The 13462-nt window shown below is 36.6% G+C and overlaps 3 protein-coding genes and 1 non-coding gene across 4 annotated transcripts; 3 read left to right on the top strand and 1 right to left on the bottom strand.

Moving 5' to 3' along the window:
* Positions 1-67: 67 nt before the first annotated feature.
* On the top strand, positions 68-3623 carry LOC102613779 (adenylosuccinate synthetase 2, chloroplastic-like). Its single transcript, XM_052439213.1, has 5 exons — positions 68-230; positions 831-1135; positions 1860-2552; positions 2744-3055; positions 3201-3623. Exons 2-5 carry the CDS (start codon positions 845-847, stop codon positions 3369-3371), a joined length of 1467 nt encoding a protein of 488 aa, XP_052295173.1. The 5' UTR covers positions 68-230; positions 831-844; the 3' UTR covers positions 3372-3623.
* A 1074-nt stretch (positions 3624-4697) lies between these two features.
* LOC102613486 (elongation factor 1-alpha) lies at positions 4698-7643 on the top strand. Its single transcript, XM_006485840.4, has 3 exons — positions 4698-4863; positions 5758-6239; positions 6429-7643. The coding sequence occupies exons 2-3, from the start codon at positions 5778-5780 to the stop codon at positions 7308-7310; spliced, it is 1344 nt and encodes a 447-aa protein (XP_006485903.1). The 5' UTR covers positions 4698-4863; positions 5758-5777; the 3' UTR covers positions 7311-7643.
* Positions 7644-8150: 507 nt separating this feature from the next.
* On the bottom strand, positions 8151-10739 carry LOC102613194 (uncharacterized). Its single transcript, XM_006485839.4, has 2 exons — positions 10574-10739; positions 8151-8918 (listed from the first exon to the last, which is right to left on the bottom strand). Exons 1-2 carry the CDS (start codon positions 10644-10646, stop codon positions 8275-8277), a joined length of 717 nt encoding a protein of 238 aa, XP_006485902.1. The 5' UTR covers positions 10647-10739; the 3' UTR covers positions 8151-8274.
* A 54-nt stretch (positions 10740-10793) lies between these two features.
* Positions 10794-10865, top strand: TRNAP-AGG (transfer RNA proline (anticodon AGG)). The gene has a single exon. It is a non-coding gene; the product is annotated as a tRNA-Pro (tRNA).
* The last annotated feature ends 2597 nt before the right edge of the window (positions 10866-13462 follow it).

Consider the following 13462-nt stretch of genomic DNA (forward strand, 5'->3'; position numbering starts at 1 on the left):
GTACCATAATTACACTACAATTTTATCATACAGTTATATACAGCTGTTAGATGTTAATATACTCTACTAATTCAAGTTCATCTGCCTGATGTAACTGTAGTACGGTACTACAGTTGTACCGTAGCCTGATCCAAAACTTTCAGCTTTTACGCACTCTCACTTCACTTGCCTGCTTGTCTAGTCTCTTTGTCTCTCCCGTGCGGCTAAGAGTTTTAGCAGAACTCCTTCAGGTCCGATTCTTCTCGTTTAATTGTTCTTTTTAATTTTAATTAATTAATTTATTATTAAGTAAGTTTGTTTGGTTGTATTTATTTGGAATTTTGTTTGAATTTGATTACTCTATAGTTTCAGTTTTTCCTACGATTTTCAGTTCTTTTGTATTAAAATTGTTGTCTGATCTGATTCTTACTGATTTTATCAATTGGTTTTTGTAAATTTGTGGCTCGAATCATCATATGTATACATTCTGAGTGGGTTGGATGTATTCCTTCTACCATTAATTTGTGTCATATATACTGAATCTGATGTGGCATGTGTCGATATTGCTGAAAATTCTTTCACCTGATTTTGTAGATACGTGTCTTGACACTGGTGTGATTATAAATGTATAAGTTGCGTTAACGTTAATACAATTGCTTTCGTTGTTCTCGAAGGTTTAGTTTATATGATAAAGTTAAAATGTTGAAATTCAGTGTCCTTATAAGTTTGAGCTGCATCATTTAGACATTGTTGAGTTTGTGAATTATACTTAATACCTATCTCTCTCAAAAGCCCTCCCCTTCTTTTTCTCTCTTGGCTCTCACTTACTTTTCGTTATTCACTTGAACAAGACATTTAATGCGGCATGAACATCTCCTCAGTGAAGCTCAACCATGCCAGTCCTGTTACAGGACCCAAGTGGGCTGCCCAGTTCAGGCCCTTTTTTCATCACCACCGCAACAGCGACGTCGTTTCATTTGAGTCAAGGGCAAGGGCTGCTCCATCTTCATTAGCTGTGACAGCCAACGAGTCACCGAATCGAATTGAATTGCTTAGTCAGGTGTCAGGGGTGTTGGGTTGCCAGTGGGGTGATGAGGGAAAAGGCAAGCTTGTCGATATCCTAGCTGAGCACTTTGACATCGTTGCTCGCTGTCAGGTACACCCTCTATCTTCTATTAAATTCAAATATTAATCCAGTTTCACTAATTATTTTACTAATTAATGTATTAAATATTAAGTCTAAGAAGTACTTTTCAATGGTACATGAAGATGATGCACGGTTTAGTGCTCTGGTGGAATTTGATATTACTTGACAATGGATGTCTAAAAAGCACTACCAAACACTAAATTAATCTTTGTTCACTTATTGAATGTTTATATTGTTTCAAAACATTGCATGGTTCCTACTTTTGTATCACTAGAATCAAATAGAATTTCACCATTTGGATAGCTTAGTTTGTATTGCAACTGATGTATCACCAACAGAATTTCACAATTTGGATTAGAAATAATAAGGGTTAATAAATAACTATCACTTGAGCCAATCAAATAGTGGCACATCACTTGCTACATCAGTTGGGATACAAAGTAAGCATAGCATTATTGATTTATTGAATTTTTCTGCTTCTGTTTTGCATATAGTGGCCCAAGCATCATTGAATTGTTTGATCTGATTACTACTTTTAAGTCCAGTTATTAATTTTCAGCAGCCATTGGGGAGCAATTTGCTGAACTTTGTTTAATTTATTATGATTATTATTCTCTTTAGATGTTAATTTAGGTTGTAATCTGTTATTTATCAAGAATAAAAAGAAAAAGCTTGTAATCAGTTAGTTATTCTGATTATTGACAATTGTAAGTTTAACTATTGCTGATAACAGGGTGGAGCTAATGCGGGCCACACTATCTACAATGCAGAGGGAAAGAAATTTGCGTTGCACCTTGTTCCTTCAGGCATTCTTAATGAGGATACTGTATGCGTTATTGGAAATGGAGTTGTGGTGCATCTACCAGGTCTATTCAATGAAATTGATGACCTGGAAGCTAACGGGGTCTCCTGCAAGGGAAGGATATTGGTGTCTGATCGTGCTCATCTCCTCTTTGATTTTCATCAGGAAGTAGATGGACTTAGAGAAGCTGAGCTTGTTAAATCATTTATTGGCACAACCAGGAGAGGAATAGGACCTGCTTACTCAAGCAAGGTGATCCGTAGTGGCATTAGAGTTAGTGATCTGAGGCACATGGATACTTTTCCTCAGAAGCTTGATTTTTTACTATCCAATGCAGCTGCAAGATTCCCAGGTTTTAAGTATACACCACACATGCTCAGGGAGGAAGTTGAAAAATACAAGAGAATTGCTGAGAGATTGGAACCTTTCGTTGTTGATACTGTGCACTTCATAAATGAGTCCATTGCACAGAAGCGGAAGATTCTGGTTGAAGGTGGCCAGGCAACCATGTTGGATATTGACTTTGGAACTTATCCATTTGTAACTTCCTCTAGCCCATCAGCCGGCGGAATTTGCACCGGCCTTGGCATTGCTCCAAGAGTTGTGGGTGATCTAATTGGCGTGGTTAGTGGATAGTTTCTTTTTGTTCTCTTGGTTTCTCTTTCTCTTTTGTTAGGGATTTATGTCTTATCTCGGCAAGAGAATAGGCTTGGTTCTAATACTGTCAGTAGATTTCTCAAAATTATTCATGTTTACCAAAAAAAAAAATGCTGTTCACGAGATTCCCCATTGTAGCTGGTACTTCTTCTATGCAGGTAAAAGCATACACTACCAGAGTTGGTTCTGGTCCTTTCCCGACGGAAATTTTGGGCCAAGGGGGTGACCACCTTAGGTTAGCTGGGCAAGAGTTTGGCACAACTACTGGTCGTCCTCGTCGTTGTGGTTGGCTTGATATAGTTGCATTGAAGTACTGCTGCCAAATTAACGGCTTTTCTTCTTTGAATCTCACCAAACTGGATGTTTTATCAGAACTTCCAGAAATTCAGCTTGGAGTTGCTTATAAACGAGTTGATGGTACACCAATTAAATCATTCCCTGCAGATCTTGTGCTTCTTGAACAATTGAAGGCAAGTTTGATGTTGATGTTGTTTGATTTCTTACTGCAAATAAAATATTTGATGATATAAAATTATAGGAAATACATTTTTATTTCACTAATGAGTACTTGTTTTCCTCTTCCTCTTCAACTCTTGTTCCTTTCTGTGTGTTTAGGTGGAATATGAAGTTCTGCCGGGATGGCAGTCTGATATTTCTTCCATTAGAAACTACTCAGACCTCCCAAAGGCTGCACGTCAGTTTGTAGAGAGGATAGAAGAACTTGTTGGTGTACCTATAAATTACATTGGTGTCGGACCTGGACGTGATGCTCTCATATTTAAATAGGAAAACAGTGAACCGCCAAAGGCCGCCTGTTCTTTTATATCTCTCATCTTCATTTCTGAAGGAAACCATCCATGGCCAAATGCTGACAAATACCATCTTGGTTTAACAAATGTTGCTCGTGTTGTTGATACTTCTTGAACTGATAACTCATACCTTAAATAACAACTTTTATGAGACAAAGCCTCCTAACTTCCTATCTGTAACTGTTTTTTTCTTGCTGTCGTGCTTTTGATGAAGTGCTGCTTCTTGACACATTGAATGAGTTTGATTTTCTAGGAAAGATGCCAGTCTTTTTAAATATTTGCTGCTGCTTGGTACTCCGTTAAAAATAGTAGGAGATAAAGAAGCTTGGAAAGTGCTCTGAGAATTTCTCCTTTTAACTAGATTTTTCATTTTTGGGTACTTTGTTAATGGTCGCACTAAATTTGTGGGCTAGGGCCTTGACTTGTGTTTATAGGCTTAGGAGTTTTTCGCCTAGTTAATTAGTTTACGTTCACAAAATTGCTCTGGTCGTCTGTTGTATTTATTAGTAGACAGTAGTAATGCTATATGATTTGACGTACAGGTACAAAGTTTGCATCTGAGCTTATGTGGTATATGATGTGGCTTCATTACAAATTGTTATGTATTGAGTGATTGTTTATTTTATCTTCCACCGTCAGGAAGTGATTTTTCTGAAGTAACATTTTTGCCGGATTAGTTATTTTGTTAGTACAATACGACTAATTTCTTAATAGTACATTCACGACACCCAATTTGAATATTTCTAAATAGAAATGAGTAAGACTTATGCTCTCAAATATTTATGAGGAAAACGTTTGCACCTATGGGAAGGAGGCAGGTACCAAGTAATCACTGATCACATTGATACATTTGGTTAAAAACAACGTAAAAGCTCATTGGATTTTGGTTTTAGATCCCATTAACACAGGGGTTTCGGTAACTGATTTGTGTGTTTGGGGAAAATTGGGATTGAGTTAGAAAATCAGCGGGGTGTATTTAGTTCTATCCTGCTTTCAAGTGAGGGCCACATCCTATTGCCAACTCACATCAAGGTAGGGTCCACACGAATAATCGAACATACTTCCTGGCCAGGACTTCGTGGTGCTTGCCTGTCTCTCAAATATATATCCGAAACATACACACGCTCCTCAGACGCGCGTGTTCACTGATTCCTTGGACATTAGTCCTTACAACGATAATTCGCGAAACGCACATCGAAGCGAGTGGGATAAGAGGGACAAAAAAAAAAAAAAAAAAAAAGAACGAATCCCAATCTTCCACCACCATTATAAACTTACAATATTAGACTTTAGTAAAAAGGAGGACACGTAGGTAATTCCAATAGCACGTAAGGGTATATTCGGAAACAGAAGATATAAAATTCTCGTATAAAACTAGCCAACAAACCCTATACGAGATATCAGCTCTCTCTGTTCTGTCCAGTCTCTTTCTATCGCTTGCGGCTAGGGTTTTAGCAGAGCTCTTTCAGGTCCAATTTTTCTTCTTTTTGATGAGTGAACAAATTAAATTTTTTAATTGCATTTCTGTTTATTTTTCTATAAGTTAATTTATGACGAGAAGTTCATTTGATTCTTGCGATTTGAATTGTGTTCGTTGTTTTGATGTAGTACGAATGCTTCCTTCTTGTATTCAATGATTTTTGTCAATATGTTGATCTTGAATCGTTTATTTGAACATATGTTGGCTTTGAATCGTTTAATATCTGATTTTATTTTCATTATAGATGATTTTGGCATCTTTTTAAATAACATATGCGCATTCTATTTTCCTTTTCGGTTATTTGCTCTAGTTAGATTAACTTTTTAATTTTTATATACGTTCGGTGATTTTGTGCCTTAGCTGATTTAAAAAATAATAATAATCTATGATGTTTTTTTTTATTATTGATCAGATTCTGATTTTGTTTGATTTTCAATTTGATTAGTCTGTTGTTTCAGTTTTTGTAATTATTTTCTGCTCTTTTGGATTAAAAATGTTGATTGATCTGATTCATACTGTGTTGATATATTTTATTTTTGTAATTTTTGGTTTGAATTATAACATGATTACCTGCTGAATATGTTGGATGTGTGTCCCTTCTTCTATATATCTGTGTGATACAAACAGAGTTTACAATCTTTTTCTTGATTGTATGTGTGTGTGTGTGTGTGTGTGTGTGTGTCTTATTAGCTTGTAATTATGTGTATAAGTTGCCACTACTGTTAAAACAATTGTTTGGGTCCCTGAAGGCTCGTTTGATATGATACAGTTAAATGAAGATTAAATTGTCCTTCAAATTTTGGGCTAAATTGTTTGAGATATTGTTGAAGTTTGTGTTCTGCCCAAGCAAATTTTTCTGACTTGAACTTTTCCTTGGATACAGTTTTAAGCAAATACTTTATCATGGGCAAGGAGAAGTTTCATATCAATATTGTGGTTATTGGCCATGTCGACTCTGGGAAGTCAACCACCACCGGTCACTTGATCTACAAGCTTGGAGGTATTGACAAGCGTGTGATTGAGCGGTTTGAGAAGGAAGCTGCTGAGATGAACAAGAGATCATTCAAGTACGCATGGGTGCTTGACAAGCTCAAGGCTGAGCGTGAGCGTGGTATCACCATTGATATTGCTTTGTGGAAGTTCGAGACCACGAAGTACTACTGCACTGTCATTGATGCCCCTGGACATCGTGACTTTATTAAGAACATGATTACCGGTACTTCTCAGGCTGATTGTGCTGTCCTTATCATCGACTCCACCACTGGTGGTTTTGAAGCTGGTATCTCTAAGGATGGGCAGACCAGAGAGCACGCTCTACTTGCTTTCACCCTTGGTGTGAAGCAAATGATTTGTTGCTGTAACAAGGTAATGCTTGATACCTTAATAGTACTTACAATCTCGGCTTTGTGCACCTGATTCCAGCATCTCGTTTTTCACATTATTTTTTATACAGTTGCCTGTTCTATATTTCTAATTTCTCTAGAATCTCAGATGGCACTTGCTGACATATTTATTCCTTATCTGCTGATATATTTATTTTTTATGTTGGTACAGATGGATGCCACCACTCCCAAGTATTCAAAGGCAAGATATGATGAAATTGTTAAGGAAGTCTCTTCCTACTTGAAGAAGGTTGGCTACAACCCAGATAAGATTCCATTTGTCCCAATCTCTGGATTTGAGGGTGATAACATGATTGAGAGGTCCACGAACCTTGACTGGTACAAGGGCCCAACCCTTCTTGAAGCTCTTGACCAGATCAATGAACCCAAGAGACCAACAGACAAGCCTCTCCGTCTCCCCCTTCAGGATGTCTACAAGATTGGTGGTATTGGAACTGTCCCTGTTGGCCGTGTTGAAACTGGTGTACTCAAGCCCGGTATGGTAGTCACATTCGGTCCGTCTGGATTGACTACGGAAGTTAAGTCGGTTGAGATGCACCATGAGTCTCTCCAGGAGGCACTTCCTGGTGATAATGTGGGGTTCAACGTTAAGAATGTTTCAGTGAAGGATCTTAAGCGTGGTTACGTTGCATCTAACTCCAAGGACGATCCCGCCAAGGGGGCATCCAACTTCACCTCCCAAGTTATCATCATGAACCACCCTGGCCAGATTGGAAACGGTTATGCACCTGTTCTTGATTGCCACACTTCCCACATAGCTGTCAAGTTTGCTGAAATCTTGACCAAGATTGACAGGCGATCTGGTAAGGAGCTGGAGAAGGAGCCCAAATTCTTAAAGAATGGTGATGCTGGGTTTGTTAAGATGATTCCCACCAAGCCTATGGTTGTGGAAACTTTCTCCGAATATCCCCCACTTGGTCGTTTTGCTGTGAGAGACATGCGCCAGACCGTCGCTGTTGGAGTCATCAAGAGCGTGGACAAGAAGGATCCATCTGGAGCCAAGGTAACCAAGTCTGCTGTGAAGAAGAAGTGAACTGTGCTGGTATCTTTGTCTGCAAGTAATGTCTATAGGCGTCATCACAATAAAGATTGTGTTCTTTTTAGGCATAAATGTGTTGGATGTTTGGGTCGTCAATTTGCTGGTTATAATTACAATTCGTCACCATCGACAAGAGACTTTTGTTCACAGAACTGGGTTCTTGATCGGCGGTGGCGAGATTACTGTATTGAGTCTATTTTTGTTGTCCATGTCATGTTCAAACTTGGATATTTTGTAAGCAGCTCAGGAGTTTTAGGTCTCTGCTGAGCTCCTTAAGATGTTGTTTGTTGATGTTTTATGTTCTATCTAGTTTGCCATTTTCAAATATTTTTGGCTTCTGGAGATCTTTTATTCTTTTCTTCATGGTTGCAAGATACGGTGGTGGACTTTACAGCCAACTGCAATAATCCTTTCAAATCACTACTAGTCACAGACCATTTACAGATGAAAATGGTTAATAAACATAATTATATATGACATATCCTTGTTTACTTGGAATGGTTGCCATTTGTTAGTTTCAGGTTCTTTTCAATTTACCAAACTTTTTAAAATACATTGCTAATTTCCAATTACACGCTCACTTGATGGGCATACTGAGACGAGTTTTGAAATGAGTGGCATCGCTTCTATAGTTGTTATAAGATTTGTAATCTTATAATGATGATCATTTCATCTGTCATCATGCGATGCCAGCGTCAATAGTTCAACTGCTATAAATTGATATGGATAAATATGCATAATAGCCTCCCTTATTCAATGCAATGTTATTGTAAGTATTAACTAGCAAACCTGATTGAGCAAAATTTTAAGGCATGTAGCTTTTGATATAATAAATAAACTAACGAATCAAAACCATTTAAATTTGATATCTCACTAATAAAAAAGCAAGGTTGAAATGCCCACGCAGACATTAACTGATGCAGGGCTTATCAAGAGTACACTTAACATATAATTTCAATTATAGGTTCTTGAAAGCCGACTCCTGAGTTGCCTTTTGAGGGGTTAGTCTTGCCAACAAAGCCTTGTTATGACAATGCTCTGCATCAACGAAGTAGAAATTCTCATTGGCCTTAAATGTTACAAATGGCCTATTGGTCTCTGGTAGCCGGATATCAGCAAACCTGATAGTCTTTGGAATGTATGTTGCCAGCCATGACATCATTTCCACCTCAAAGCTGTCTGAACCTGGCTTCCACTTCAGCTTGTGAATATATGGGCTCACAAACCAGTGAAGAGCAGCAGTGGTAGTAGCACTCATAAATATCACAGACGATGCCACTGCACCCTTCACAATGACATTCATGTCTGGAGATGTCATGAAGGTTATGACTGGGCCTAAGGATACAGAAAGGCAGCAGGTTGAAAGAGAGAGAAGCTTAACTTTCTTGATGGTTGATGAGATTGGCCCATAATATACAACACTACCGTCCTTTTCATCTTCTACAGCTTCTCCCCCGCGATGTGGTCCAATGCTGATTTTGTTGTCTTCTGCAGCTGAATTTTGAGATGCCCATCTTCTTTGGGCAGCAGCGACCGGGATGGCAGAGTTGAAATTGACCTTAGGTGTAGGGGACCTAGCTCCCAATCTACAAAGTTGATAACCTAATGCCAGCAGAAAATCCATAACAATGAGTATAGCAACAACAGAAACAAAAGTTTGGATATTTTAATCATCAATTAGGTGAAGAATGCTTGATGTATCTAGGAGTTCTGAGTTTAAGAACAGACTTAATGGTAAACATGAGGTAATCAAAGATGAAATCTCTTTCAGGGATAAGCACAACAAAATGTGCATTTCACATAATAAGCATCAAGAAAGGGACAAATACATGTTCAGCTACACATAGAAAAAGTAAAATAGCAAAGGAAGTCACAGCATTCAGAATTACTACGTAATACAAAAGAATGAAGGCTAGGTAGGACATCCATTTAAATAAACCTCAGGGAACAGAAGAGGCTCTTAAGATATTGGAGATTAGCCCTTCATAAAAATATATAATAAGAATACGTCATCTCATGTCATTCACTTAAAAATATATGGAGAAAAACATCACCATATGTTGTGGTATATTCATTCTATGCATAGTTTATTCAGATAAGAGTGTAGAGAGATTCCCTATATGTATGATGTGATTATTTTCATTACCAAATACAAAATCAAAGACTATCTACATTCCTAAGATGAATGCAGAACAGTACAACGGCAATTAAAGAAACATCACCACACAAAGTATTATTGATATGTTTACCCAACTTTTGCCAGAAGGCACGACATATGCCAAGTCGACATGAGTTTTCCCTTCTTTTTCTATCTAAAAATTAAGGTTGTAGCGATATATACTCCAACTTGTGCAGCGTAGAGATAGTAGAAATATTAACGAAGAGTAAACTGACCACAACAATAGAAATTTGAAAATAGAAAGCTTAAAACATAAAAGTGATTGTTTCATAACTCCTAATGTCTAAAGGTGCATGAGATCGAAATGAGACCAGAAACAAGAAAACAAACAGTGTATTAAATAAGGTGTGCTTCACCTTTTAAGCCACAGTGGTTGTGGTAAAAGAAAAAAAAATTGCAACTATAAAATAAAAGTTGATAATGTGTAGTAAATATAATAAATAATAATTTCAAAAAAATAATAAAGATATTACAGATTTTTCATCGTACAAGCGTGAGTTAAAATCATCTTAACTTTTAAGACAAAGCAGCGAGCATTTATCAAACAGTGCAGTAACTTTACAGCTGCTCAATCTCAATACCAAATATGATATCTAAATTGCACAAAAAAACTGTTGAAATTGAACCATTCATTTCAATCTCTAAATAACAAAATAAATAAACGAAAAGAAAATTTTCTGAGTTGCTCAAAATAAAACATATTTACACTCATCTACTTTTCTTGATTTAATCTACATCAACACGTAACCAAAAACATCTACCAATATACATATCTATCGCGCCACAGAATCCACCACGTATATTATTTCCCGTGTACTATGTCCAACGATCTGATCTTAGTTTTCCTAATCTTACAAATGTAAATAAATATTTAACAGTTTGAATCTGAATTTTAAAAATTACCAGCCTTATTCATCCTCTACATCATCATCATCAAAACAAGAAAGACGCCTAACACAAATTAAGCTATAATCGCATCAAGTGATCGAGGTTTTTCACGTCGAGTTGCGTACTGAGCTTTGATGTTTCTTCACTGAAGCTGAGAAAGTAAAATTAAAGAGAGGTAAACGAAGAGAACCTGAATGGAAGCTTCTTGATGAGAGTTGTTTGGATTGAGATCGCAACAAGTGAACGAGAGCTGCTCTTGCCATTTCTGCTCAACTCCCAAGTGAGAGGTTTTTCGATTCAGATTTCAGAGTCACACAGCTTAAAATCACAAGGGTTTTACGGTTTTTGAACTCATTTTGCTACACTTATAACGTATAAAACCTTTTGCTTAACTTTTCACAAGCATCGCAGGGCATTTGGTCTAGTGGTATGATTCTCGCTTAGGGTGCGAGAGGTCCCGAGTTCAATTCTCGGAATGCCCCCTATTTGATTTTTTTTTTTCTTGCGGCGCCCTTCTAGATCGAGCCCACTAGTTGGGAATTGGATGATTGGATTAGTAATGACCGTCGAGCCCACCAGCTGGAAATTGGGTGATCCGACTAGTTGGGAATTTGGATGATTGGACGAGTGGTCGCCTTCTAGACAGTAATAGCTACTACTTATTTTGGTATGATTCAAATTGAAAACCGAAGGACGGTGAATGCTTTCGGGACAATCTGTCAACAGGGAGAAAATTGGGAAAAAAATAAAAGTAAGTTGAAATTAGAATTGGGAAGGATCGGACGGACTGAGTATTGACTATTGACTGGGTAGATGTCATTAAGTCATTCATTCAATAAAAATAATGGTTAATTTTTTTATGAATATGTAGACCATTTCGTAGAAGAAGGGTAAAGAACCAGCAGAGTAATTGCCTTCTAGATAAAATTGATTTTTTAACTTTTAAGAAAGTAACACGTAATGGGTAAACTTTCCAAAATGTTAACACACTTGAATACAATCGTATCACATACATACATACATACATACTTTATAATTTTAAACGAATTGTGCACTATCACTTAACATGAAAAATAAATTGGAGGACTTAAACAATATTGAGGATGAACCAAGTTTCTTTCTTAAAGCATTCATATGGGTTACATGCACCTTCAACTTTAACTCTTTTGCCAAGGCCACTAGACTTGTAGTTTAACGGTGAACTGTTACCCTCATTTTTTGGAATTGATCACCCTAAATATTAATAAAAAGTAAGTACGTCTTACTACGGTGATAAAGATCTCACCTCCAGTAAGTGTTTATTTTCGAGTTATACTCAATCAAATTTTATATTATATTGTAATTTTATGTATTCAAATTTTTCGTAAAACTCCACTTGTATGGATTGTAACAATCTTTTTCATTTTTTGAAATTCATATTATTAACAATTGTATTGTGTACATCAATGTAATTAATCAAGTAAGATTTGTCATGAGGTATCGCTAAGTTACGTTATATATAACTTACATGCAACCTAAAAGTTTCGTCAAATAACTTTATACATGCATCTAATTAAACAACACTTGAGTTATTAGAAGCAATTCATAAGCTAAAATAAGTTACATAAGATCTCACCTCTAGTAGGTGTGTATTTCAAGTTATGTTGAATAAATCTTCATATTATATTATAATTTTATGTATCCAAACTTTTCGTAAAACTCCACTTTTTATGGATTGTAACAATATTTTGTTAAATCCATATAATTAACAATTGTATTGTGTACATCAATATAATTAACCAAGTAAGATTTGTCATGGAGTATCATTTACTTCTATTATATATAACTTACATTCAACTTAAAAGTTGCATATAATAGCTTTATACATGCATCTAATTAAACAACACTTGAGTTATTAGAAGCAATTCATAGACTAATATAAGTTACATATGATGTAACTTAACATGACCCTTCTTACGACCACAAGATTCTTTCTTATGTTAAGACAATTATTAATTTTTGATTTCTTCTAAAAGAGGTGAAACTAATTGAGCTCACATTATGTTACTGGGTTGGAGGCAAACGGATATGTGCTAACTCATTAGATAAGAATTACTTTTTACAAGGGATTTTAAAGTACATCAGAGATATTACGTTCAATTAATGCATATATACCATGCGTACATTTGTTTTTTTAAAAATACTCCATAATTAATAGTTATATTTAATTAAACTATACGTACATGTACTAATAGAGTATATAACCTCTGATCTACGTGTATTCTACAATTTCTCAAACTTCTAGACAAGAACACTGGCTTTCTATTTCCTTTTATAAAAGAGTCAAATTCCCCTCCTTTCTAGAACCAGTGGCTGTACAGGCAACGACTCCCTCTCTCACGCTCCTTCCTTTCAACTAATATATTCACCATTCCACAGGGTAAGAGGAAAAATCAACACAAATAATATTTTTTTAAAGAAACAAAGTCCGAGCTTTATATAAGTAAATATCTCCCCAGCCTCTTGTAACATCAAATTAGTAATAGTCCTTCTGGTTCTAGCTGGTCTGTTAATTCTATAATGGGTCAAGAAAAAATGACAAATTTACAACAGCGTAAAGAAGGAGAAGAAGAATCGGACCAAGAACAAGAAGACGCCATTTCTCTGTGTGATCTCTCTACCGATCACTACTCCGATGACTATGATAATGGTGGTAACTTGGATCGGTTTGATCGGGATTCGGAAGACGACAACTTCGAGTTCTCTTTTAACAATCCTTCGATCATCACTAACCAAAACGACGCCGGTTTGATTAACAGCGACGACGACAGTATTAATGCCATCAACTTCTGTGGTAAGATCATAGTCTACAATAATGGTAGTAGTAATGACAATAATGCCAGAAACTATAAACAGCAAGGAGAAGCCGTTAACACGACGAGTGTTGAAAATCAAACGCGGCGTTTAAAGAAGAGTGCAAGCTCAGAGTCACAGTCACAGTCACAACCACAGCTGGCAACCGGGAGTTACCGTTACCGTTCGAGTAGTAAAAGTAATTCTTCTCGCTATAAGCCTAAGGTGCTGATTGGGCTGGTTAAGA

Source organism: Citrus sinensis, chromosome 4 (assembly GCF_022201045.2).
Source record: "Citrus sinensis cultivar Valencia sweet orange chromosome 4, DVS_A1.0, whole genome shotgun sequence".
Lineage (NCBI taxonomy): Eukaryota > Viridiplantae > Streptophyta > Magnoliopsida > Sapindales > Rutaceae > Citrus > Citrus sinensis.

Bases quoted from the DNA above. Each gene is read 5' to 3' on its own strand.
- LOC102613779 (XM_052439213.1), top strand. From the start codon at position 845: ATGAACATCTCCTCAGTGAAGCTCAACCATGCCAGTCCTGTTACAGGA. The intron at 1,136-1,859 runs GTACACCCTCTA...TGCTGATAACAG, and splicing joins ACATCGTTGCTCGCTGTCAG to GGTGGAGCTAATGCGGGCCA. The intron at 3,056-3,200 runs GCAAGTTTGATG...CTGTGTGTTTAG, and splicing joins TGCTTCTTGAACAATTGAAG to GTGGAATATGAAGTTCTGCC.
- LOC102613486 (XM_006485840.4), top strand. From the start codon at position 5,778: ATGGGCAAGGAGAAGTTTCATATCAATATTGTGGTTATTGGCCATGTC. The intron at 6,240-6,428 runs GTAATGCTTGAT...ATGTTGGTACAG, and splicing joins TGATTTGTTGCTGTAACAAG to ATGGATGCCACCACTCCCAA.
- LOC102613194 (XM_006485839.4), bottom strand. From the start codon at position 10,646: ATGGCAAGAGCAGCTCTCGTTCACTTGTTGCGATCTCAATCCAAACAA. The intron at 8,919-10,573 runs GTTCTCTTCGTT...TGCTGGCATTAG, and splicing joins ATCAAGAAGCTTCCATTCAG to GTTATCAACTTTGTAGATTG.